This window comes from Zalophus californianus, chromosome 16 (assembly GCF_009762305.2).
Source record: "Zalophus californianus isolate mZalCal1 chromosome 16, mZalCal1.pri.v2, whole genome shotgun sequence".
NCBI classification, from domain to species: Eukaryota; Metazoa; Chordata; class Mammalia; order Carnivora; family Otariidae; genus Zalophus; species Zalophus californianus.
In genome coordinates this window covers 4959252-4985143 of record NC_045610.1, presented here as the reverse complement: position 1 = coordinate 4985143, position 25892 = coordinate 4959252, and the positions used below count along the sequence as shown (strand labels likewise).

At 51.1% G+C, this 25892-nt stretch overlaps 1 protein-coding gene across 1 annotated transcript; it reads left to right on the top strand.

Annotated features, from left to right (window-relative positions):
* The first annotated feature begins 1417 nt into the window (after positions 1–1417).
* On the top strand, positions 1418–21790 carry LOC113939599 (myosin-3). Its single transcript, XM_035724598.1, has 39 exons — positions 1418–1621; positions 2710–2853; positions 3248–3404; positions 3850–3877; positions 4677–4785; positions 5362–5454; positions 6441–6504; positions 6583–6681; positions 7403–7506; positions 7592–7730; positions 8137–8255; positions 8339–8488; positions 9209–9379; positions 9481–9787; positions 9900–9970; positions 10610–10697; positions 10786–10903; positions 11306–11429; positions 11519–11655; positions 11742–11997; positions 12198–12440; positions 12531–12707; positions 12798–12943; positions 13022–13112; positions 13537–13926; positions 14027–14153; positions 15455–15573; positions 15747–15943; positions 16327–16510; positions 17159–17324; positions 17592–17716; positions 18268–18576; positions 18678–18881; positions 18956–19081; positions 20200–20370; positions 20464–20568; positions 20731–20826; positions 20935–21072; positions 21648–21790. Exons 1-39 carry the CDS (start codon positions 1418–1420, stop codon positions 21672–21674), a joined length of 5823 nt encoding a protein of 1940 aa, XP_035580491.1. The 3' UTR covers positions 21675–21790.
* Positions 21791–25892: the final 4102 nt, after the last annotated feature.

Sequence of the window (25892 nt, the reverse complement as noted above, 5' to 3'; positions counted from 1 at the left end):
TGGGGCCGGGCATGCGGTGCGTGGCCCTGCCTGGCTTTGGTAAGAATCGCTTCGATGGGAGGCTGGATCTCTCTGGCCCAAATGGCCATCCCCCTCTGCCTCCAGCACCCCACCGAGGTAGGGGTCCTTCAGGCCCTCCTGCCGCCTCCCCACGCTCCCCGTGACCTCATCTTTGGGTGCCCTCTTGGGTAGGATACGTCTGCGCACGCCGTGGACCGCAGCCTGTCCACCGTGGCCTGCTGTTCTCCCCTGGCCGCACTGATCCATGCAGAGGGCGGGGGAGGGGGGCACTGTGCCCCCTCCCCTGCCCTCTCCTCCCCTCCCCCCCCGCCCCGGGCTGTGTGCCTGTCCGGCGCCCTGTCCTCTCAAGACCACACTGGCTGTGCAGCAATGACCACTGTCAGAGACATCTCTCTGTCCACCGCAGACTAGGAGACCTGACCCTGGCCGGAACCACAAGCTTCTTCTCAGGGATTCTGACCTCACTGCCCAGTACTGGGCAGTCCTGGGAGGCACTGCCGGTTGGAGCCAGATTTGGAGGCAGTTGGGATTTCCCTGCCTTAGTGGCTTCCCTGTGGGTGGTGTCCCATTTGCTCCTCCAGCTCGCATCTGGGGCAAGGCTGTTCTTAAGTGATCAGCCTTGGTCCTTATGTAGTTATCCCAGCAAGAGCTGCGCAAAGCTGAACCGGACACTCCCCCGTGCCCTGACTCTGCCTTTTGCGTATTGATTGCAGGTCTGATATTTCCACAGGTGCTGTTCTGTGCTGCCTTCCTGTGGGTGTGACCATTCAGGTGAGAAAGCTGCTCAGGTCCCTGGGCTGTTGGAAGTCTCCAGGTAATGCCAGGTTCCCCATCCCTCCCACCTCCCAGGGGCCTTGAGGGCACGGAGTCTAAGAGAGCTCAGACAAGCACAACTTAGGTGGAAGAGGAAACTTCCAGACCAATGCTGGCATCCGATGCTGCTTCTAGTCTGAGCCACTAAAGGAAGCCAAAGCAGGTTTCCTTGTGTGAGGAGGTAGCCACCTTGAACCTGAAGGGTCCAAAAATTCCTTAGCTATTTGCCCCTTAGCACACTCTCTTTGAAGAATGGTTATTTTTTTATGATGTTTACTTGTAAAGCTTTCCTCGGCAACCGCTGAGTTTTGCAGACCGGGAAAGTGAGGTCCCAGGAGCTGCACTCACCCCTGGGGGCCCTTCACTGTCAGATCCAAACCTTGGATCACCTGTGCTCTGTGCCCTTTGCACAGAAAAGCCACGGGGCAAATATGTGCACATGTGATTTCTGCAGCACTTGGGTCCCGCGGGTGGAGCCCCAGGGGATGGAGGGCGGCCCGGCTCCTGGACCTCTGCTCACGGGGTGCCGCGGGCAGGCGGAGCGGGCGGGGCGTCACCCGCCTGTCTGCCTTCCAGTGGCACCATGAGTAGCGACACTGAAATGGAAGTGTTCGGCATCGCCGCTCCTTTCCTCCGGAAGTCGGAAAAGGAGAGGATCGAGGCTCAGAACCAGCCCTTTGACGCCAAGACCTACTGCTTTGTGGTCGACTCAAAGGAGGAATACGCCAAGGGGAGAATTAAGAGTAGCCAGGATGGGAAGGTCACGGTGGAAACCGAGGACAACCGGGTAAGCCTCTCGCACGCCCTGTGCAGGCCCTCGGGGCCCTCTGTCTGCCTGGCAGGGTCCCCAAGTCTGTGCACCTGCCCACCCCTACCGCTTCCAGAGGCGGCTCTGGCACCTGGATGCCTTGCATGGCTTCCCTGCCTTGGCTTCCCAGGTGCCCTCGGAGACAGTGGAGTGAAAGCTGGACTCGGGTTGAAGGGTAGAAGGACAAGCCGGTGTGGCCGCTCTTTGCCAATGTTCATGTCACTTTTGGCATCGCAAGGGTGTGGGGCTTCCCAACAGTGAGAAGACATCCTTCAGTAGAATATTCCCCTTTGATAGCCTGGGTTTCCCTACTTCTTCTAGCAGTAGCCGTCTAGCTGAGGAAGTAAGGGAAAGTGAGTAAGGGATCCTAGTGGACCACAGACTCCACGTGAAATGGCAGCCTCCCCATTTCATGAAGGCCATGAGCAGCGTAGCCTACTACGTTCTGTCCCAGAACATTAGTAGTGAAATCCTGGACTTCACTAGCTTCTGAAATCGAGACCAGAAGAATCTGGAAATGTTCTGAGAAAAGTTAAAAAAAATATTAAAAGAAGAAAAAGGAAAATCTGAAGGAGGAGGGCATAGTGTCACTGGGATGGGTGTGAAGAACGCAGGTAGTGAGATTCGCCCTTCGAGGCCATCACCCCCTGAGGCTCCCAGAGGGGGCTCTCTGTACACGTCAGATGTCGGGGCTGAGAGTGGGTTTACAAAGCAGCAGGGAAGGGGGAACCCAGGCGGTCTAGACTCTTCACAAGAAGGGCTTGTTGCATGGGGCGGTTTAAGTGACTCCTGCTTGAAGGCAGGAGAAGGCAGGTTTCCCACCCGCCTTGCCCAGAGATGGGAGCGCTGTAGAGAGAAAAGGGTTAAATCCCTGAGTGACGGAGACCATCACACGCTCCCGGTGCCCCTGTGAGCTACCCTGGCCCCGTCTTCTTCCACTGTCCGAGGGTCCTTTTCCCCAGGGCTTGCCCCTTGGGATCCAGGCTCTTCGTGGGAGACAAAAAATGCCAAACAGGGGCAAGACACACAGAGGACACTAGGTAGTCACTGTACCTCTTCCAACTCAGACCCTGGTGGTCAAACCAGAGGACGTGTATGCGATGAACCCCCCCAAGTTCGACCGGATCGAGGACATGGCCATGCTGACCCACCTGAACGAGCCGGCCGTGCTGTACAACCTCAAAGACCGCTACACGTCCTGGATGATCTACGTCAGTGCCTAGGGTCCCTGGGGCGGTCGGTGCGGTGGGGTGGAGATGTGGGTGACCAGGGTGTGACAAAGCTGTTGAACAAAAGAGGGGAGACTGGAGGAAACAGAGGAGGAGGGGAGGAGACAGGCAGGGGGTGAGGGAGGAAAGGGGGATTAGGAGGAAGAGAGGCGGGAAGCAGGGAGCAGGGAGCAGGGCAGGAGAACCAGCCGAGGGCTGGGGCAGGGCAGGGTCGCTTGCTAGTCGCAGGAGGGCCGGTCGGTCCCCTCTGCGTCTCTGTGTCTCATCTCTAAAGAGAAACCCATCCCTCCTTTACGGGTTTAGTGTAAAGAGACAGAATGGCGGCAGAGGGCTTTACATGCGCACGCGCGCGCACGCGGTTTTTCCACTCCCACAGACCTACTCGGGCCTCTTCTGCGTCACCGTGAACCCCTACAAGTGGCTGCCGGTGTACAACCCCGAGGTGGTGGAAGGCTACCGAGGCAAGAAGCGCCAGGAGGCCCCGCCCCACATCTTCTCCATCTCCGACAACGCCTATCAGTTCATGCTGACCGGTGAGTCTCTGGGAGGGGGCCTGCCGTGGAGGGGCCCCGCTGGGGCTCCGCACAAAGGGAGGAGGGGAGGGGTAGTTAGAGAGGGCTGGAAGAGGCCAGGTCTTTTAGGGACTTGCAGGCTCTGCTAGGAAGTTTGGATCGAACACAAGAATAGGTTAAACCATATGAAACCGACATTTGGGGGGGGCGGGGGCGAGGATGAAGATTGACAATTTCACATAGTTCAGCCCAGAGGGATGACAAGCCGCTGGTTGGTTCAAAGCAGAGGCTTCACGTCTGAGTGTCGCTGTCAAGAAGGAGGCTCTTGCAGCCGCCCCCAGGACCACACAAAATGCTACAGGGAGGAAGCCGGGCGTAGCAAACCGCGACTGCTTGACAAGGGGCAGAGGGCTGGGGAGGCTCTTCATATTGCTGTCAACTCTGTTTCATTTTTTGCCTTTGGCAGATCGTGAGAACCAGTCCATTCTGATCACGTAAGTATTCAAGACCCAGAGCAGCTTCGTAGCTACGGCTCTTTGTCTCCAAGGCAGGAGGCAAAGGCACCGTTTGCTCTATTAATTAGAAAGTAGGGGCTCCTGGGTGGCTCAGTTGTTAGGCGTCTGCCTTCAGCTCAGGTCATGATCCCAGGGTCCTGGGATCGAGCCCCGCTTTGGGCTCCCTGCTCAGTGGGAAGCCTGCTTCTCCCTCTCCCGCTCCCCCTGCTTGTGTTCCCTCTCTCGCTGTCTCTCTCTCTCTCTGTCAAATAAATAAATAAATAAAATCTTTAAAAAAATAAAAAATGTACTTAGAGCAGGGGCGCCTGTGTGACTCCGTTGGTGAAGCTTCCGACTCTTGATTGCGGCTCAGGTCCTGGTCTCAGGGTCATGAGATCAAGCCCCTCGTCGGGCTCCACACTCATCGGGGAGTCTGCTTGAGATTTTTCTCTCCCTCTCCCTCTGCCCCTCCTCCCCTTGCACTCTTTCTCTCTTTAAAAAAAAAGAAAAGAAAAGTACTCAGAGCAGAGTCTGTGATGAAAAGACGGAGATGGGGATGCACACACAGGAGGGTATACATAAGGTCTCGAAAACTGGAATCATCCACCGTCAGGGCATCTCAGCTGTGTTGAGGCTTCCCTTGCGCCTTGGCCTCTCCACATAGTTTCTCACATTTGTTTGGCAGGTGTGTGTCTGCTGTGGCTCGTATGTCCAGGCCTCTGTGTGACATCCTGGGGAGGCTGTTTATACTAACAGGACACATTTCTCTCTCCCTCTCTCTTTCGATCACTCCAAATAGCGGAGAATCCGGGGCAGGAAAGACTGTGAACACCAAACGGGTCATCCAGTACTTTGCAACAATTGCAGCCACTGGAGACCTCGCAAAAAAGAAGGACTCCAAAATGAAGGTATAGGGGAGGGAAAGGCTTACTGTGTTAACTTCACAGCGAGGGGCGAGGGCAGGCAAGGACTTGAAGTCCTAAGAGAGCCAGTTACTGCAGACAACCCAGGGTGTGGTTGATCTTCCAGGACCAGATCCTGTGACTTTCTAAAAAAGCAAGGCTCTAAGGCTTAACTAAGGAAGGTCATTTGGGGAGAAGCTCAGAGAGCTTGTTCTTTTAGGGCAGAATCACATGTACCGACTTAAGAGAATTGTAGCAATACTCGCTTTTCAAAACAGAGCGGTTACGACCCGTAAGAAATTAATGCAGACACCCGAACTCACTGGAGAGAAGCAAGGCATTTTGAAGCATTAAGGGAATTTTACATCAAGACACCCAAGTACGCCCATATGTCACAAAATAGCAGAAGCGTTTCAGCTGAGCCACGTGCAGGATTTGGTTGAGACTTGTCCTGGAAAGCCAGGGGGACGGAGACGGGCTCGGCCATGGGCTTCCAGGCAGCAAGGGCGGGTAGGCGGGCAGAGCTGGGGAGCATTCCCAGCATCACTTGCAGCTGCTTCCTCCCCTGACGTCTTGCCTTAGGGGACACTGGAAGACCAAATCATCAGTGCCAACCCATTGCTGGAGGCCTTCGGGAACGCCAAGACCGTGAGGAATGACAATTCCTCCCGCTTTGTGAGTCTAACTTCAGTTCCGCTGGGGTTTCTCGGGGCCTTCGGACAGGCGAGTTTCCTGTCCTCACGGAGGCTACAGAGGCTATGGGGCTGGGGGCAGGGGGGTGGGGGCTAGGGGGGTAGAAGGATGGGGGGTTGGGGAGGTGGGGGGGAGGGCATATAGCCAATGACAGAACGAAACTCAGCAGTGAGACAATTTCATGAAAAGCTCAATAAACAGGGAGTAACTGGGGACAGGGTCTCCTTTAGACAAGGTTGGCAGAAAAGGCATCGAGGGGGGCCGGCCTGTGAACCCCAAGATCTGTAGGATGAGGAGGGACAAAGGGAAGAGCAAGAGCACACTCTCCGAGGTGGGGAAGGGCCAGGTATAGTCAAGGGACCCACGAGAGTTTGCGCGGCGGCAGCAAGGTGGACAGGAGGTGGGTCCCACAAGGTGGGGGAAGAGGTAGACAGAGGTCTGGTCATGTAGGAGCATGGAGGCCATGAGAAGGGGGCTGGATTTTATTCCGGAAGCGCCTGAGGGATTCTGTAAGCTGGGAAATGATATGGTTTCATTTGCATCTTGAAAAAAGTCACTCTGGGCGCCTGGGTGGCTCAGTTGGTGAAGCGTCTGCCTTCGGCTCAGGTCATGATCTCGGGGTCCTGGGATAGAGCCCCGCATCGGGCTCCCTGCTCTGCGGGGGGCCTGCTTCTCCCTCTGCCCCTCCGCCTGTCTCTCGTGAATAAATAAATAAAATCTTTAAAAAAAAAAAAAAGAAAGAAAAAAGTTACTCTGTTACTTTACAACTGGATGGGGTCGGGGGTTTGGAGGAATTGTGGGGTGAAGGGCATGGAAGCAAGGGGACACATCACACTGGGCAGAGAATGGAGAAGAAGGAAGACACACTGAATTTTAGGTAGGGGAAGAAATCTCCTGTTCACGTTGCCCAGGAGACTCGCGGGAACACCTGGAGCCACGTAGACACTGGTGTCCCTTTCCCCCCACAGGGCAAGTTCATCCGAATCCACTTTGGAACCACTGGGAAGCTGGCCTCTGCGGATATTGAAACTTGTAAGTCAACTACAGAGCAGATGGCGTCTTGGGGTGGGTGGAGCAATCTGGAAAACAGTGCCGTATTCGTGTCCACAGATCTGCTGGAAAAATCAAGAGTGACCTTCCAGCTGAAGGCTGAGAGAAGCTACCACATCTTCTACCAAATCCTCTCCAACAAGAAGCCTGAGCTCATAGGTGAGGCATCTGGGCCCTGACGTCACCAGACCAAGGAGGGTTGCACCGGCCTATACATAGGTGACTCGGCAGCCAACGGAGGAAGTTTGTTTTAGAAGTGGGATGGGGCTATTTTTGACAGCGATGTGCCAGTTTGAAAGATACTGAATCCCCTGGGCAGGAAGGAGATTAAACCACAACCGAAAGCAGCAAGGGTTCGTGAAAACCTTCTGCACAACTAAGCGTTTAATTGTCCTTCAGCGCCCCCTGGTGTTCTAACGTAGGAAGCCGCCTCTCTCCAGACCAACTGCCCCTGGTCCCACGCCCAACACGGGCCTATGTGCACGTCGTGTGCTTGCTCCACCTTCTGGTCCCAAAGCCTGGAAACAGGCTGCAGCCCTTCAACAGGTTTTGGAAAAGGCTATGATAATACCAAAGCACCTGTGCTTCCCCTCGGTGTGGGCTCCTCTCCTGACCCAGGCTCAGCTAGCTTCCCATATTAATTTCCCCAACCTACACTGATGTGCGCCATTCACGTGCAGAGCAAGAGAACCTAAATGTTCTCTCAGGGGCTCTTAATCCACATGGCACGGGCACGCTGCAGGAAAGCAATTTCTGACTCTCAATTCAATTTGGGCTCCAGTGGTGAAAGTCTCAGCCCAGAATCTAGGAGCTCAGATCGACTGCGTGGATGTTTGCTTTGCATCTGTGTGACCTCTTTATTTGAAATTTCTTGTTTCAGAGCTGCTGCTTATTACAACCAACCCTTACGACTACCCGTTCATCAGCCAGGGTGAAATCCTGGTGGCCAGCATTGACGATGCGGAGGAGCTGTTGGCTACGGACGTAAGTAGAATGAGGAGGAGGGTGTGGGGTGCTCCTCCTCCATCACTTGGGTCAACCGACTAACCTGCCGTTCTTTGGCTGTCAGAGTGCCATCGACATCCTGGGCTTCACCCCAGAAGAGAAGTCTGGGCTCTACAAGCTCACGGGGGCCGTGATGCATTATGGGAACATGAAGTTCAAGCAGAAGCAGCGGGAGGAGCAGGCCGAGCCAGACGGCACCGAAGGTACGAAATAACCACACCAGGCCACTCACCAGAGCTGGGTGACGGGTCAGTGGAGATCATTTGGTGCCTCTTTTGAAAGCAATGAATCCTCTCCTGGGCTCTGATGCCTACCTACCGTTACCACCTCCATTTGCTGAATCACAGGGATGGGCCTGTTTCAAAGGCAATGAGACATGACCAGGGCTTTCTGGAACCCAGTCCTGCCTTCCCATGAAACCTACTGTATTCTCAGAGTGACTTAGCTTCCACTGGCCACATACAAGCATTTAAAGATAAGGGATGTAAAAAAACAGCCAAGACAAGCTTCGCCAAGCTTTGAAACATCTGCAGAATTTTTCAAAGTGGTTCTTCTACTTTGCCAAGTATCAGGAGTGCCTCTTTGTGATCGTTTTTCTTTTCCTGGCAGTGGCCGACAAAACAGCCTATCTGATGGGCCTGAACTCGTCAGACCTCCTGAAAGCTTTGTGCTTCCCCAGGGTGAAAGTCGGGAATGAGTATGTTACCAAAGGTCAAACCGTGGATCAGGTAAGCTCCTGCTTCGAGGCTGTGAGAGACGCAGGCTTCCGATGGCCACTGCCTTCCGACTCCTGTGATCTTTCCCCCAACAGGTTCACCATGCTGTGAATGCCCTTTCCAAATCAGTTTATGAAAAGCTGTTCTTGTGGATGGTCACTCGCATCAACCAACAACTGGATACAAAGCTGCCAAGACAACACTTCATCGGTGTTTTGGACATTGCCGGCTTTGAGATCTTTGAGGTCTGGGTTCCTTAGGTTCATGTTTTCATGTGGGGTGGGATTGGTCATCATGATCCCATAGGAAGATATCAAGGTGAGCATATGTCAGAGCATCACATCGTGTAGGAAACCGTAGGGCAGATAAGGTAGAAGAGAAACACCTTGCGGGGAGGGGGGTTGTATAATTTCAAGAGAGCAGAAGACTTGGGACAAGTGGAATTTTATAAAGGACATTGTTAAATGGATAAAAGAAAGCACTCAAATGCAATCACTGACATGGGTAGAGTCAGGCATATAGAGGATTTGATAAGCCAATCATGCGACCTTTACATAAATATCCTGCTGGTTCTGGGTTAGAAGTATGTAGCTGTTCTTGAGAGCATATATTTTGTGTCTACCAGACACAAGACATGCTGGCGAATGAAAGATGAGTTTGTAGTTCATAGAGGGAAACGGAAGGTATATATGGTACACGGAAGCGTAACTATAAAATAAGGCGGACCATGGTTGGTGCACAGGAGAGATCCCGACCACAGGGACTCAGGAGACAGAGAAACACCTAGCTGGAAGTTCAGAGAAGTCTCCAAGGAAGAGATATGATCTGGGCTAGACGTTGAAGAATATGCCCATATCTGAAGGGCTAAATGAGCTGGCAAAGAGGTAAAGAGGAGGCAAGGTTGATGGATGTTTGATTTTGAAGGAAGTCGGACTTTGCATGTGAACACTCTATTTTGGTATTAGTATAACAGCCTGGAGCAGCTGTGCATCAACTTCACCAACGAGAAGCTGCAACAGTTCTTCAACCACCACATGTTCGTGCTGGAGCAGGAGGAGTACAAGAAGGAGGGCATCGAGTGGACCTTCATCGACTTCGGGATGGACCTGGCTGCCTGCATCGAGCTCATCGAGAAGGTCTCCTGATCTGTCCACTCAATAACATCTTCTCCTAAACTCTGTGGCTCATCCTACAGCTCATATTTACCCTATATGCATTTTGCTTTGCTTTAATCCAGCCCATGGGCATCTTCTCTATCCTGGAAGAGGAGTGCATGTTCCCCAAGGCCACAGACACCTCCTTCAAGAACAAGCTGTATGACCAGCACCTGGGCAAGTCCAGCAACTTCCAGAAGCCCAAGGTGGTCAAGGGCAGGGCTGAAGCGCACTTCTCACTGATCCACTACGCAGGCACCGTGGACTACAGTGTCTCGGGCTGGCTGGAGAAGAACAAGGACCCGCTGAATGAGACTGTGGTGGGGCTGTACCAGAAGTCCTCCAACAGGCTCCTGGCGCATCTCTATGCCACCTTCGCGACAGCAGACGGTAAAAGACTCCACAGACTGCCTTGTATTCATGCTCTCTCCTGCCACGCAGTTCACAGGCCCGAGAAACCCCAGGAGATCTGAAAACAGTGTGTGCCATCTTTGTCTTTCAGCTGACAGCGGAAAGAAGAAAGTTGCCAAGAAGAAGGGTTCTTCTTTCCAGACTGTCTCTGCCCTTTTCAGGGTAAGAAAAATACAGGCTTATTTGCTTGTAATTGGTTTAAGTGATCTCAAAATGAGCAATGTAGAGATTCTGACCTTGTTTTATTTAAGAATAGTAACATGGTCTTACTCTGGTCTTACTCTGGTCTTAATCTGCTGTTACTTGGTGAAGCTGAATGGCAGTATGATAAAATATACATATACGAATATATAATCATATAATATATAGTAACTATATAAATATATATAATATATAAACGAGATTTAACAAATGTTGGCCCAGAATTCAGTTATTTTGTACTGCTGGTAGTTGAGTTGGCTGGCCTGGGGGATGAGTCCTCAGCACAAACTTTCCCACTTGCCTGAGGGACCCGCGCAATAGCATCTCAAGCTCCCAGCAGAGCCAGACACATTTCTGGAATTGATTTCAGAGAGCATTTTGTACGTGGTTAGTCTCTGGCTCACCATGAAGCGAAAGACCATTATATCAGTTATGTGCCTATACCTCTAGTCACTGGGCTATTAAAAAAAAAAAAAAAGAGTTAAATAATTTCATTCTTTAGAATTCATGATACATTGAAAATATAGATCTTATTTTTCATCACAGTATATCTCCATCTTTGTAAAAGCCTACAGTAGACTGTCAAATTTCATCTTTTAGGAAAACCTGAACAAGCTGATGTCAAATTTAAGAACGACTCATCCTCACTTTGTGCGCTGTATAATTCCCAATGAGACCAAAACCCCAGGTAGGACCCCTGCTGATGCTTGCTGTAGATGGTGCTCAGTTTCTGCGAAATCCCTCGTGAAGCTGATGTCTCTCGCTTCTCTTCGCAGGGGCTATGGAACACAGCCTTGTCTTGCACCAGCTGCGGTGTAACGGTGTTCTGGAGGGCATCCGCATCTGCAGGAAGGGATTCCCAAACAGGATTCTCTATGGGGATTTTAAACAAAGGTGTGTTAGAAAAATGTTCTATATGCTTCTTGCTGTGGTGTGTAGATGCTGGAATTTGAGAGGGAGAAATACCGATATGAAAAGGCCCACTTCAACAGAGCAGTTGTAGACTTTCATGTCAAATGATTGACCTACCTCCCAACCAAGGTGTACATCTTTTTTCTTCCACGTTTTCTCAAGAGCATGTCTGATACATGATACAGCAGGAAAAGGCCTGCCCTAAGCTTCAGGAGGCTTGGATTCCAGGCCACCACCTAGCAGTATGAGGATGGGCAAGTTTCCTTCCTTCTCTGGACCTTGGCCTTCTTGCCTGTCAGATAGAAGAGAGGCCTGAACTAGTTGGTCTCCAAGATTAACGTCTTTGCTAAAGGTCTGCAATTGTTTCTGTGTCTACAATGGCAGATACCGAGTGCTGAATGCCAGTGCCATCCCTGAGGGACAGTTCATTGACAGCAAGAAAGCTTGTGAGAAGCTGTTGGCCTCCATCGACATTGACCACACTCAGTACAAATTTGGACATACCAAGGTAATGCCTCGGTTCTGACAGATGCTGGCCCGCAGTCCCTTCTGGACTTCTCCATCACAGGGACTCATATCATCCTTCTCCCCTGGAAGGTGTTCTTCAAGGCTGGCTTGCTGGGAACCCTGGAGGAAATGAGGGATGACCGCCTGGCCAAACTGATCACCCGGACGCAAGCAGTGTGCAGAGGGTTCCTCATGCGTGTGGAATTCCAGAAGATGGTGCAGAGAAGGTTGAGCAGGGTCTCTGTTCAAACATGAGCTCTTTGGGGAGCATGGGGGGGTCTTCTCCTGGAAAGAACTCATATTTTGTTTTCAGGGAGTCTATCTTCTGCATCCAGTACAACATCCGTGCCTTCATGAACGTCAAGCACTGGCCCTGGATGAAACTCTTCTTCAAGATCAAGCCTCTCCTCAAGAGCGCAGAGACTGAGAAGGAGATGGCTACCATGAAGGAAGAGTTTCAGAAAACCAAAGACGAGCTCGCCAAGTCAGAGGCAAAAAGGAAGGAACTGGAGGAAAAACTGGTGACTCTAGTACAAGAAAAGAATGACCTGCAGCTCCAAGTGCAAGCCGTACGTGTTTAGGATTGTTTACCTTTGCTTGTGGATTTCATCATTTAGAAAGACAGGAATTGGGGTGGGGATTTTTGCTTTGCAGTTGGGATGCTTCCTAAAGGACTTCATTTATACCAAGGTCCTGGAATGTCACAAACCTTATCTCATTAAAGGAAATCGTGTTTCTTCTTTTTTTGTTGTTGTTTTTTGTTTTAAAGGAAAGTGAAAACTTGTTGGATGCAGAGGAGAGGTGTGACCAGCTGATCAAAGCCAAATTCCAGCTGGAGGCCAAGATCAAGGAGGTGACTGAGAGAGCAGAGGATGAGGAGGAGATCAACGCCGAGCTGACGGCCAAGAAAAGAAAACTGGAGGACGAGTGTTCAGAGCTCAAGAAAGACATTGACGACCTTGAGCTGACCCTGGCCAAGGTTGAAAAGGAGAAGCATGCCACGGAGAACAAGGTACTCTCTCTGTGGGTCTCTCCAGTTTCATGTAGTCATTGCGAACCAGACTTTATTCCTTCTTATAATTTGCTTGTGTCCTCTTCTTAGGTTAAAAACCTTACCGAGGAACTTGCGGGGTTGGATGAAATCATCGCAAAGCTCACCAGGGAGAAGAAGGCCCTCCAAGAGGCCCACCAGCAGGCCCTGGATGACCTCCAAGCTGAAGAAGACAAAGTCAATTCTTTGAGCAAAATCAAGGGCAAACTGGAACAGCAAGTCGATGATGTAAGTAAATAATGCTAATGGGAGTCCTAGAACCCAGGGACGCTTGGGTGCAAAGAATTTGTTCTCAAAAGGATATGGTGCCCTTTTCAGCTGGAAAGCTCCCTAGAACAAGAAAAGAAGCTCCGTGTTGATCTGGAAAGGAACAAAAGGAAGCTTGAGGGAGACTTGAAGCTTGCCCAAGAATCCATATTAGATCTGGAGAATGACAAGCAGCAGCTGGATGAAAGGCTCAAGAAGTATGTCCTAAAGCCACTGATTTGAATCTTCTGAGTCTCTGGCTATTCTGTCTTCACAGTCTGCGTTGCCCTTCACAGGAAAGATTTTGAATACAGTCAGCTGCAAAGCAAAGTGGAAGATGAGCAGACTCTAGGCCTCCAGTTTCAGAAGAAGATCAAAGAGCTACAGGTAGGAGGCATCCCGGATTTTTCTTTCATGTGAAGGTCACGCATGTGGGCTGGGTGCCATCTGCTGTAAGCCATTTTGAGCAAGTGGGCAGGAGCATGGGTCTGCCTGCCTCATCAATTTCCTTTCTCCTAGACTGACATAGCAACGGTGAACAATTTTTCCATAACTTAAAATACATAATGAAGGTATTGGGGGGTCAACATTTAGTTGAATGGACAACGTCCTAGGTTGGTCACTGCAGGGGTAATGACCATGTTGGGGCAGGGAAAATTCATAGTAAAGGAAATTAATGACAGTCCTATTCCCCTGGGAGAAGCCCAACCATTGGTTTGTTTAATGAGAATGGAAACTAGCCTGTACTTGACGTTCAGAGTGAGTCACCCTGGGGACCTACTGCCCATGGGTGAATGGCCACCCTCCACAGGCTCGGATTGAGGAACTGGAAGAGGAGATTGAGGCAGAGCGGGCAACCCGTGCAAAGACAGAGAAACAGCGCAGCGACTATGCCCGGGAACTGGAGGAGCTGAGCGAGAGGTTGGAAGAGGCGGGAGGTGTCACCTCCACCCAGATCGAGCTGAACAAGAAGCGTGAGGCCGAGTTCCAGAAAATGCGCAGGGACCTGGAGGAGGCCACCTTACAGCACGAAGCTATGCTGGCCACCCTGCGGAAGAAGCACGCAGACAGTGTGGCAGAGCTCGGGGAACAGATAGACAACCTGCAGAGGGTCAAGCAGAAGCTGGAGAAAGAGAAGAGCGAGTTCAAGCTGGAGATAGACGATCTTTCTAGCAACGTGGAGAGCGTGTCGAAATCCAAGGTGCTCGGGCAGGATGGGACCCAGTGCTTTTGAGGAGAGACACCTCTGGGTCATTCCAGTCTGAATACGACTAAAGTTCTCCCCCTTCTCAATCCTTTAGGCCAACCTGGAGAAAATATGCCGAACTCTGGAGGATCAGTTGAGCGAGGCCAGGGGCAAGAACGAGGAAATTCAGAGAAGCATGAGCGAGCTGGCGACACAGAAGTCCCGTCTGCAGACAGAGGCTGGTGAGCGATTGGATGGGAGGGGCCACACTTCGTGGTCGCCTCCAGGAGGATGGGGCCAGGTTGCAACTGGTCAACACCAAAGGGCAGCACTGTGTGGGGGAGAATCTCTAGGAAAGCATCTTTTCGGAGAGAAGCTATCAGAATAACTCAAGAAAGAGTTGTTCAAAATATCATGAAGGAGGGAACATTGAGAGTTCAGTAAAAACAGGAGCAAGAAAAGCAGATCGGAACAAGAGGGGAGTCAGAATATCACTTGGTTCAAGCTCTTTCAACATTAATAATACCTTGCATCAGAAAGAATCTAAATGGCAGAAATGATACTAGAAATGAATTCCCAAGGCTCTTCTATTTGTTGCTCCACACAAATTCAGATTTGTGGTCTGCAATCAAGTGTTTTAAGAAAAGAGATAAAGAAACACAGCCAATTTGTATAGGTTTCTGGTGTGTAGTAGAAATATAGGGGAACAAAGGGGCGCCTGGGTGGCTCAGTCGGTTAAGCCCCTGACCCTTGATTTTGGCTTAGGTCATGATCTCAGGGTTGTAGGATTGAGCCCCATGGCTGGAACCGCACTCAGTAGGGAGTCTGCTTCTCTCTCTCTCTCCCCCTCTGCCCCTCCCCCTGCTCACAGTGCTCGCTCGCTCTCTCTCAAACAAATAAATCTTAAAATATATAGGGAATATTATCTGGGGCTTTCACCTAGAAAACGTGGCCCCGCCCAGCCCTGGTCCTCCAGCCCATCATCCCAGGGAATCAATCAATCCTTTGCTGGCAGCCACAACCAAAACAGCAAAGAAAACAGGTTTAGTTGCCTCTTCTATAATCATCTTGGGGATTCACCTCTGGAGTCATAAGCTCTCTCCCTCCACCTTTTCCCTCTTACTTCTGCATGAGCATATAAACCTGAACCCACCACATTTACCCAAGAGTCTAACTTCAAATTACGAGCTATAAAGTCCTAAGGAAGGCACTATTTCTCTTAATGACAAATCAACAAGCAGCTGGACACACCAGCCCTGGAAGGTCTGATGGGCGTTTTTAGGTGGTAATGTTTAAACTTACAATTGTTCTCAATGGGTTTTACTGACCAAAGTCACTCCAAGCTTCTAGTAGTTTAGAACAATACCTTATGAGTTGAGTCTTTGGTTTCTTTTTCACGGATATCTCTCCTCTCCCCCAAGAAAGGACCACACCTCGTCATTTACTCTCTCCCCGGATCTTAGCATGGGGCCTTACACACAGTAGGAACTTGATGAATGGATGAGTGCGTGAATAAAATGAAAATATTTCCTTCTGGACACAGGGGAGCTGAGTCGTCAACTGGAAGAAAAGGAAAGCATAGTGTCCCAACTTTCCAGGAGCAAGCAAGCATTTACCCAGCAAATAGAAGAGCTCAAGAGGCAGTTAGAGGAAGAAAGCAAGGTAAGTCATTTGAGGAACTACTTTCCTGGTCTAACCTTCAATTACCACCTGCAAGAAAACAGGGCAACTTTATTCAGTAGGTGATGATAGCAGGAACACGCTTGGACTGTATCATGCAAATGACACCAAAACGCTCATCCACTGGGGGCTCTCCTCTTTCTGGACTCCCGCAGGCCAAGAACGCCCTGGCCCACGCCCTGCAGTCCGCCCGCCACGACTGTGACCTGCTGCGGGAACAGTATGAGGAGGAGCAGGAGGGCAAGGCCGAGCTGCAGAGGGCGCTGTCCAAGGCCAACAGCGAGGTGGCCCAGTGGAGGACCAAATACGAGACGGACGCCATCCAGCGCACGGAGGAGCTGGAGGAGGCCAAGTACGCTAGTCCATTTGCCGGTAGAAGAACGACAGGTCTCAGATGATGAGATGATAGAGGGCACTGGCTTTAGAGCTACTTGGGAATGGTTTTGTTATGTTACGAGGTGTTTTCTCACCTCATCTGTCTCTTAATGCAGTGCTGTGCGCGCCATGAGAGGGACCTGGCGTTACCACACTCCATTAAGACAAACAGCTTTGATCTCAGTTAGAGACAAAGCAGGTTATTGATCACTGGTTTTTAGCAGACAGGAAGTTCTCCTGGGCTTCAGAAAGCAAATGAGTGTTTGAGTCACACAGATGAGTGATTCCAACTTGATGAACAGTGGCGTTCAAGAGGATTGAGATTTGAATAGTGCCTGCTTCTCTTTCATATGCTTTAAGGAAAAAACTTGCGCAGCGCCTTCAAGATTCGGAGGAACAGGTGGAGGCAGTGAATGCTAAGTGTGCTTCCTTGGAGAAGACCAAGCAGAGGCTGCAAGGGGAGGTCGAGGATCTGATGGTTGATGTTGAAAGAGCCAACTCTCTGGCTGCTGCTCTGGACAAGAAGCAGAGGAACTTTGACAAGGTGTGGGGTCAGGTCCATGCAAGCTCACTGGGGCTCCCCAGGAGTCATGGGAGGAGGAGACTGGGTCCCAGTCCTGCCTCTGCCCCACCAGCCGTGTGGCCTTGGGCAAGTCCTGAGCTTCACTGGGCTGTTGTTTCCTTGGGTGTAAAATGAAACGGGTGTGGGTTGGGGATGGAGGTCCCCTTCAAGCATTGTCAGAGGAGACGAACCAATTGCTAGCATGTGTTCAGTTCCAAATATTTTTGTTCCCCCACACTACTGGGGGCCTGTCTGGTGGCTAACATGTGCGAATCTAACTCGAGTCCCATGGGGAGGCTCTCTGAAAGCCTCCCTTTTAGTACATTAAGGTTGATTTAAACCCAAGTTTTAAGGAAATATTTAGAAGTGCAGGGCCATTCTCATATTAAGAAAAGGGCAGTTAAGCCCAGAGACTACCTTCTCAGAGGATCCACGAGGTTTTTAGAGATGGCAACTGTTGCTGATATGTTACTGATCTTGAGCTCCTCAAATCATCAAGATCAAGGTGCCAGGCAAGAGCCACTGCCGAGGGAACCCCCAATTCTAGGAGTATTTCCGTTAATGCTTATGCTTAGTTAGGAGCTTGGAGCAGAGCTAATCAAAGGCACACCTCTCATGCCCGTGTTCCAGGTGCTGGCCGAATGGAAAACCAAGTGTGAGGAGAGCCAGGCAGAGCTGGAGGCATCTCTGAAGGAGTCCCGCTCCTTGAGCACCGAGCTCTTCAAGCTGAAAAATGCCTACGAGGAAGCCTTAGATCAACTCGAAACTGTGAAACGAGAAAATAAGAATCTGGAGCGTAAGCAGTTTGCGACAGCCTGACGTCCCCCTTGGCACCGTTGGGCATGGCTTTGGGACGCCAATCCCCGCGCACAGCTCCGTCAGTGCATGCACGGAAGGTGCCCATCAGCCGAGGGGGGACTGCAGAGCCTCTGTCTAGACACAATCTTATCTCTAGGAAACAGCCACCTTAGAATGATGGGGAACTAGTTACAAAGCATTTGGTAGGTGTTTACCGTGCCTGGAAACCTGTGCAGAGGAGGTTTCCAAACTTATGTCTTTGCAGAGGAGATTGCAGATCTCACAGAACAAATTGCTGAGAATGGTAAAACCATCCATGAACTGGAGAAATCAAGAAAGCAGATCGAGCTGGAAAAGGCAGATATCCAGCTGGCTCTTGAGGAAGCAGAGGTGAGCAGAATGCAAGCAGGCATTGGCGGGAGGGGGGTTGGGCACTGCTCCCCCCCGACCCGGGTGGAGCTGCAGCCCGTTGGGGGAGTAAGGAGGGGTGCTGGCTGGCCTCCCTCTGTCTCCCTTCCTGCCTTCCCGTTTCTGTCAAGCCACAATCCCGGCTCCTTTCCTATCAAATGGCATGAAACAACACCTGTGGATTATCTTGGACTTAGTGGAGAAAAATCATTACATTAAAATAGGTCTAAAAATGATATTTTACTAAACCTTAGATGAACTTAAAGTATCTATAAGGTGGTGTATGCTCCTAAGCAATAGGATGATTTAAATATGATTATTGTTCGATAGTATAATAAAAAACAAACAGCAAGGCAAGAGGGGTTATTTCTGCCCTGAAGTTAAGTAAGTTAGGGATTTAAAAAAAAAAAAAAAAGATCGTTTTGAGTATTGTATAGTCACAGTCATGAATATCCCGCTGAAGCTTTATCACCACAGAGGGTGGTGGTGTAGCAGGTTCTGTCCCATTTCTGTTTTGCTTTTGTTCTTTAAAGGCCGCCCTTGAGCATGAAGAGGCCAAGATCCTCCGAATCCAGCTTGAACTGACCCAGGTGAAGTCAGAAATCGACAGAAAGATCGCCGAGAAGGACGAAGAGATCGAGCAGCTGAAGAGGAACTACCAGCGAACAGTAGAGACCATGCAGAGCGCCCTGGACGCCGAAGTGCGGAGCCGGAACGAGGCCATCAGGATCAAGAAGAAGATGGAAGGCGATCTGAATGAAATTGAGATCCAGCTGAGCCACGCCAACCGCCAGGCCGCGGAGACCCTTAAGCACCTCCGGAGTGTCCAGGGACAGCTGAAGGTTTGAGACGGCTCCTTGGCGGGAACACTCCAAGACGCAGACTCGCCTCATGGCCCTCCCGCCTCCACGCCAACTCGGCTTCTCCTTGCTTGCCTGGCTAGGACACCCAGCTACACCTGGACGACGCTCTCCGCGGCCAGGAGGACCTGAAGGAGCAGCTGGCCATCGTGGAGCGCAGAGCCAACCTGCTGCAGGCCGAGGTGGAGGAGCTGCGGGCATCGCTGGAGCAGACGGAGAGGGCTCGGAAGCTGGCCGAGCAGGAGCTCCTGGATGCCAACGAGAGAGTGCAGTTGCTGCACACCCAGGTGAGCGGCGGGCAGGCAGGGGGGAGAGTCCCCAACCCGATGCACGCCCGGTAACACCGCTCCTCCGGCCCTAGAACACCAGCCTCATCCACACCAAGAAGAAGCTGGAGACGGACCTGACGCAGCTCCAGAGCGAGGTGGAAGATGCCAGCAGGGACGCAAGGAATGCCGAAGAGAAGGCAAAGAAGGCCATCACAGATGTAAGGCTTCCCTCCCACCCACCTCCCGTGCCTGTGTGGTGGCCGAATTCATACTGCATTGAAGCCCCTCCTTCTCCCGACCCTGAGAACGTGCCCCCTAGACAGGTCAGGGCCTCCCAGGGGGCACACGGCAGGTGCATTCTGCTCCCAAACTGCTATCCATCTCGCCTGCATTGGACTCAGCACGTCTCCTCCCGCACTTTAAAAGGCCAATATGATAAATAATGGAGCATAGGAAAAAAAAAAAAAAAAGACTGGAAAGGAGTATAGTCCGTTTCTAAGGCCCACAGGGAGGTATGCTCTTTTCTTCAACATCTGACTTATTGCAAACATGAAAATGAGACCCTTAGATGTCGATGTCTCACCCAATGTCACCTGGCGTGAAGCCGGCTTCCCCTCCCACCTGCACCTGACCCACCTGGGCCTGAGCAGCCTGGTCCCCACGGCCACAGCTCCCACAGAGCCACCTTGCCACCTGGTGGGGACCACTGCAGCTCTTCTGCTCTCGCATCTGCACACCTGCCTCAATGCCCTGCCCGACTTCCCTTAACTCACTATCCCCAAACCTGCCCTGTGGGGTACCATCCGGTCTTCTCCAGGTCTTAGGTTCTTTTGAAAACATATTGGTGATAATGAAGAATTTCCTGGGGCTGTGGGGGTGGGGGTGGGGGCAGGTAAGGTCCCGGAGAGGCCAGTTTAAGAAGGGGAAGAAACCATTTTTTTTTTAAAGATTTTTATTTATTTGACAGAGAGAGCCACAGCGATAGAGGGAACACAAGCAGGGGGAGCGGGAGAGAGAGAAGCAGGCTTCCCACCGAGCAGGGAGCCCTTTGAGGGACTCGATCCCAGGACCCTGGGATCATGACCTCAGCCGAAGGCAGACACTTAACGACTGAGCCACCCAGGCGCCCCAAGAAACCATTTTCCATCCAGTCCCTGAACACTGCATTTCTTAGGTTCTGTTACGTACCCGGCATAGCTCTTCTCGTGTTCCATTGTGGAAGGGTGGGCTCAGTCATTGCCTTCCCTGCTGTCCTTCTTCTCTAGCATGGCTCTGGTCCTCGGGGGGCCCAGGTTTTGACAGCTCCGAGGCACCTGATCTTTGTCTGCATTTACAGGCGGCCATGATGGCCGAGGAGCTGAAGAAGGAGCAGGACACCAGCGCCCACCTGGAGCGCATGAAGAAGAACATGGAGCAGACGGTGAAGGACCTGCAGCACCGTCTGGACGAGGCTGAGCAGCTGGCCCTGAAGGGCGGGAAGAAGCAGATCCAGAAGCTGGAGACGCGGGTACTGGCAGGATGAAGCCCCGGCGTAAGCAGGGCCTCCGGCCTCAGCCGCTCCTTCTCCAGCCCCAGACCAACTTCCCAACTGTTTCCCCAGATCCGGGAGCTGGAGTTTGAGCTTGAAGGGGAGCAGAAGAAGAACACGGAGTCTGTCAAGGGCCTGAGGAAATATGAGCGGCGGGTCAAGGAGTTAACTTACCAGGTGAGAGAAAGAAAGCCCCGTAGGCATTTTCTCTGCAGAGCGCAAACACCGCCCTGGGTTTTCTCTCCAGAATCCTGGAAGAAACCCGTGGCCCAGAAGACTGGCCAGACCTCGTGCAACTCTGCCCCCTCCTCTAGCTGCAGGCCGTGTTCTTGCTTTTAGAGTGAAGAGGACAGGAAGAACGTGCTGAGGTTACAGGACCTGGTGGATAAGCTTCAAGTGAAAGTCAAGTCCTACAAGAGGCAGGCTGAGGAGGCTGTAAGTCAGACAGCTTGGGATTTTTGAACAGCAGCCTGGGCTGTCCCTCACTGGGAGCTCTGAGACGGGTGCACACTCCCCTTACCTGCCTGGCCTCTTTGGTTTTAGGACGAGCAAGCCAACGCTCACCTCACTAAATTCCGCAAAGCTCAGCATGAGCTCGAAGAGGCAGAAGAACGTGCTGATATTGCAGAATCTCAAGTCAATAAGCTTCGCGCTAAGACCCGCGACTTCACCTCCAGCAGGGTAGGTGGTTCCCGTGGGCACTAGAGGCCCCAGATGGAGAACAGCAGGTGCATGCCAGGGCTGTCGCTCCAGGGCCAGCTGGGAAGAGCCCACAGCGATGCAGACACCTTTGAGCTGGAAGGAACCTTGGAGATCCCCGTGCCCTAGGACTTGGTCAGTCTCAGGCTCAGGAAAGGAAGGGATTTGCTTCAAATCACTTAGCTGAGAAGAGCCCCACCAAAACGCAAGTTGCGATAAAGCAAACAACATCCTGAAAAGGAAGGCGCATTTTCCAGCTGCGATCGTTCCGGCGCCCTCTGCTGGCGCCAAGTCTTCAGTCACTGTCCGTGTAGGGAACGGAAAACCAGAGGTAGGAAGTCCCCGAGGGTGGGGCTTGCTCTCTGGGAGCCAGTTTCTCAGCCTCTGGGGTGACTCCCTCCACGTTTGCAATTGTGTATTCTCCTGAGGTCCAAAGAATATCCTGTGTCCTACTGAAAAGCACAAGCGAGCAACTCCCCGACGCTTGCAGGGACAGGGACAGGAAAAAATGGGTCTCTGCCATCTGACGTAACGAAAAACGCCTACTTTCTTTCCAGATGGTGGTCCATGAGAGTGAAGAGTGAGCGATCCTCTTCTGGAGCAGGACGGAAAATATGCAAAATGTATATTTTCATGGTTCCTGGCCATTTCTGCGAATTTCCATGCGGCCCCTTCACACGCATTAAACTTTGCTTCGTTTTCAACTCGAGGCTGTTTGACTATCTCGTTTCTCTTCCCTGGGTGGAAATGGCTCACCGCTCAGTGATTTTTGTGCCTAATGTTGAAATCTCCGTCCGCAGATGGCTTGATAAATTCCTCTAGTGTGTATATTTGGGGACAGGGAGAGAGTGCTTTTATTTATTTATTTTTAAAGGTTTTTTGTTTTTGTTTTTGTTTTGTTTAGAGACAGAGACAGAGAGCAAGCGGGGAGGAGTAGAGGGCGAGGGAGAGAAAGAATCTTAAGCCGGGTCCACATTCAGCACAGAGCCCGACACGAGGCTCGACCTCACGACCCTGAGATCATGACCTGAGCCGAAAGCAAGAGTTGAACCCTTAACCGACTGCACCACCCAGGTGCCCCGAGAGATTTCTTTTAAATGTGAGATTAGATCATAAAGAAAAAATACTCTTAGATTAGCCACTGCTTCAGCAGAGGGAGGAGGGTGGGGAAATTTGTCAGAAGAGTTGCCTCTCAGTGTGGTGTGAGGGAGACACAGAGGCTCAGGTCGGGGAAAACCCTGTGTCAAGGTGAACAGCATTATAGGGCAAGGGACAGATCCGCCTCCTCCACAGTCTGTCAGGAAGGATCCCTGGAGTCCAGCAAGGGTTTGTCGGGCAGCCCTCCATGCAAGTACTGTGGTAACTATTAAACATACACAAATGAATGAGGAAGTGTTGGGTCCTTCAAGAGCTCTGTCAAAATCTACCACTGAGCCCCAGGCTCAGTCTGCACTATTTCAAAGCCGCACAACAGAAAATCTTACCCTTTACTCAGGGTAAACCTGTCTTTCCCTTAAAAGAAAAAAATGGCAGGAAGTCACAGTAACTCTCTGGCTGATCTGCTATTGGAAAGAGCATCTTCTCACCTGGCATCATCTGTTTCTTGTCATAATTAAACTTATCAGAAATAGTTGCCAGGTTCCCTTCTTTGTCCGATTCTAGAAGATGAGGAGACACTCAGTGGGCATCAAAGACCCGGGGAGGGGAGGGGGAGTTTCGAGCCTCCTGGGATCTGTCACTAGAAAGGAGGCCAATGTCGATGTCAGATTTGGCGTGTCAGTGGTTTCAGAGAATTCTGTCTCCAAGACCACATCTCTTCGGCCTTTGGGGCCACTTTGTGGCCACACTGGGACTAAACAGTGGCATGTCTCTCTGGGGCAGCTGCTGCTGAGAGGAGTCATGGTGAGAACAAGCCTGACCAGGACCCAGGCGTGAGGCTGGACCAAAAGGGGGGTGGTGGCTCAGCGCCGCTCAGAATGACAAGGACTGCCACGGACTGCCTTCTGTGGGAAGTGGGTGACACAGAACGCAAACGGTCCCTTGTTCCAGGGGTCCTCAGACTGGTAAATAAAGAAATGATATAACTGGAACATCACAATTGGGGTATGAATTACGAGCCCCTGATGAATTCTGGCTCCTAGGATCACAAAAATATAGACCACCGGACATCGTACACCTTCTGACAGAAGTACACACCGTTGCCCTCGAAGATCTCCTGCCCCACAGTCTGTCCTGGGTCTGGTGATCTGGTGACCACTCAGAGGAAACGCAGAAGACATGGACCTGAGAGTCAACTAATAAACTCCAGGATGTGGGGAAGTCAGCTGAAAAAAAAAAAAAAATCCAGTTTTCTCAATAAATAAATTGCAAGGAAAAATATACAAAAGAAATAGAAGGAGGAATTATAGATTAAAAGATATTTAACAGACCTGCCCACCAAATGCTCTGCATGGGCCTTGTGAGGGCACACGCGTGTGCACATGCACACACGCACAGACACACCCCATTGGTACAGTTGGTAAAATTTGAATCCTGGCTCAATATTTGATAGCACAATAGGGTCCTTGTTCATCTTCAAGGTATAATGTGATGTTATGATTACGTTTTCCAAAATAGTCCTTATAAAAACTCATACTGAAATACAGATAAGAAAGGAAAAGAGAAGGGAGAAAGGGAGGAGGGACCATCTTTGAAGTAAACTTATTCTATACAACTCCAGACTTAAAGAATCGATAGATGAGGCCCTGATGCATTTATGCAGACCTGGAGCCACAAACATAAAAACCTCTGGCGCTGTGGGACCCGATAATGTCCTCCTACCAGCAAAGCGTGGTGTTTCTCACAAAGGAGAAGGTGAGCCGTTGGTTCTGGAAGCTATCCGTGACTGTCTGTCGTAGCTCCCATTTTGTGAAGGATAAAACGGAAAAACTAATTTTCTAAGAGTTCATGTTATGCCCAACGTTGCCAGTGTGTCTGCTCCATGAGGTGAGGGACGGTCCTGACTATAGAAAACACAAGCTTGGTTATTCTAGAAAATGAAACACGATCTCCTTCCAAATCCCAAATAAGGACTTGACAGGAAGGGATGATCTCAGGCGCTGTTTACTGAATCTTACCATGGGCTCTCAGCACACACCACCCCACGTCATCCACAGACCAGCATAGTGAGGACAAGCTGGGCCATGCCCCCTGGGTTACAGATGAAGACACCGAAGTAAGAGTAACTTGCTCCAGGTCAAAGTGGCAGAGCTGGGAATCTCTCTAGATCCCAAGACTCTTAGACCACAAAGCACTGCCTACCTGAGCATCTGGCAAAAGGGACTTGAGAAACACCGGGGGGATGGGGCGCGGGGCAGAGGTGTGTTAGGATTGGGCTGATAAAAACCAAAGGGTGCATTTTTTTGTTGTCTTTCTGACTGTTGACCATGCGTGTTAACCCCTCCAGGCGTCACCCTGAAACCCTTGTCTTGCCCACCAACTCACCCGCCCCATCCTCAGACAGCCTTCCCTCGGGCCATGGGACCGTCCAGCAGGAACTTGGGTGACCTTCAGCCCATTCGTGCTATCTTCTGGTTCTGCACACGAGCCCCCAAACCAGATGACAACAGAGGGTGTGGGGTCCCTCCACTTCTGGCTCACTTTTTTAGGTGGAACCCCGCTACCTCCAAATTAAGGGCCATTTCAAATTACTTTTCCTTTTGCTAAACGGCCTCACTCATTTTTTTTTTTTCTGGGATCTGGGCATAGAATTTATTGATGTCCCCCTCCCCCATAATCCTTACACAATCCAGAAACCTTGGACTCTCTGGATTCTTTACTGAGCCTCAAATCTCTTAGCAGATTTCTATTTCTTATTACCTTTTATAATTTTTAATTATACAAGACATACATGCTCCAGCACAGGATTAAAAAAAAATCTCCATCAACTATAAAGGGACTGCCAGCTAAGACGGTAGACTCCTTCTTTATTTGGAACAGATGAGATCTTGATTTATGATTGGCAGATGGCCCCCTTCTTAAGGACATGCGAGGGACACAGCTTCTAATAAGAGTAACATGTCCTTATGCGGGCACACTGGTTGCTTTGCAGCCTCCCAGCAGCTGGTAAGGGTTGCTTTTCCTTTCTCCATGCCTGGATCACCGTGACAGCTGAGAGCCTTAATAAAGCAAGGTGCGCCTAGGAATGTGGGGTGAGGAAGCCACCAGAACATGGGCGGTCTATTTCTGCCCCTACCAATAATCCCACTGTTACAACAGCTGAGGCCGAGAGCGTCTAAGGCTGCCTGCTGGCGCCCAGTGGGGATCCAGTTACCCGGAGCAATGCTGAGACATTCCGGAGGCTCTGCTGCCCCTGGAAGCAGGCCACCAGCAGCCAGGGGCCCAGGGTGGCACCGATTATTTTTAGCTAAGATGTTTCAGGCTTTCCATGGCAGCGAGGAGCAAGAAAACCCACCGCCTGGGCATTTGTGGGCCTTCTCGGTATTTTATCACATTAGACGTGGCCCTCGCAGGAGAGCAGGTGACCGACACCCTTAGACCACCTTCATCCGGAAACCCGACACTAGCTTGCTGAGAGTAGGGGCAGCTTACTAAGCGGACAGTTGTCACCAACACGGGTGACCCAGTGCCCCAGGCACAGAAAGATCAAAGTAAGACGGAACCTCGGACCCCGGGGACAGGAAAGGAAATAGAAGTACTCAGACAACAGTGATGAGAAACAACACAAAACCCAGAAGTAATGGGCCACGGAGAAAGGTGAGGCCATGACATGCTTTTATGGATCGTAAGAAAGTCCATCCCCT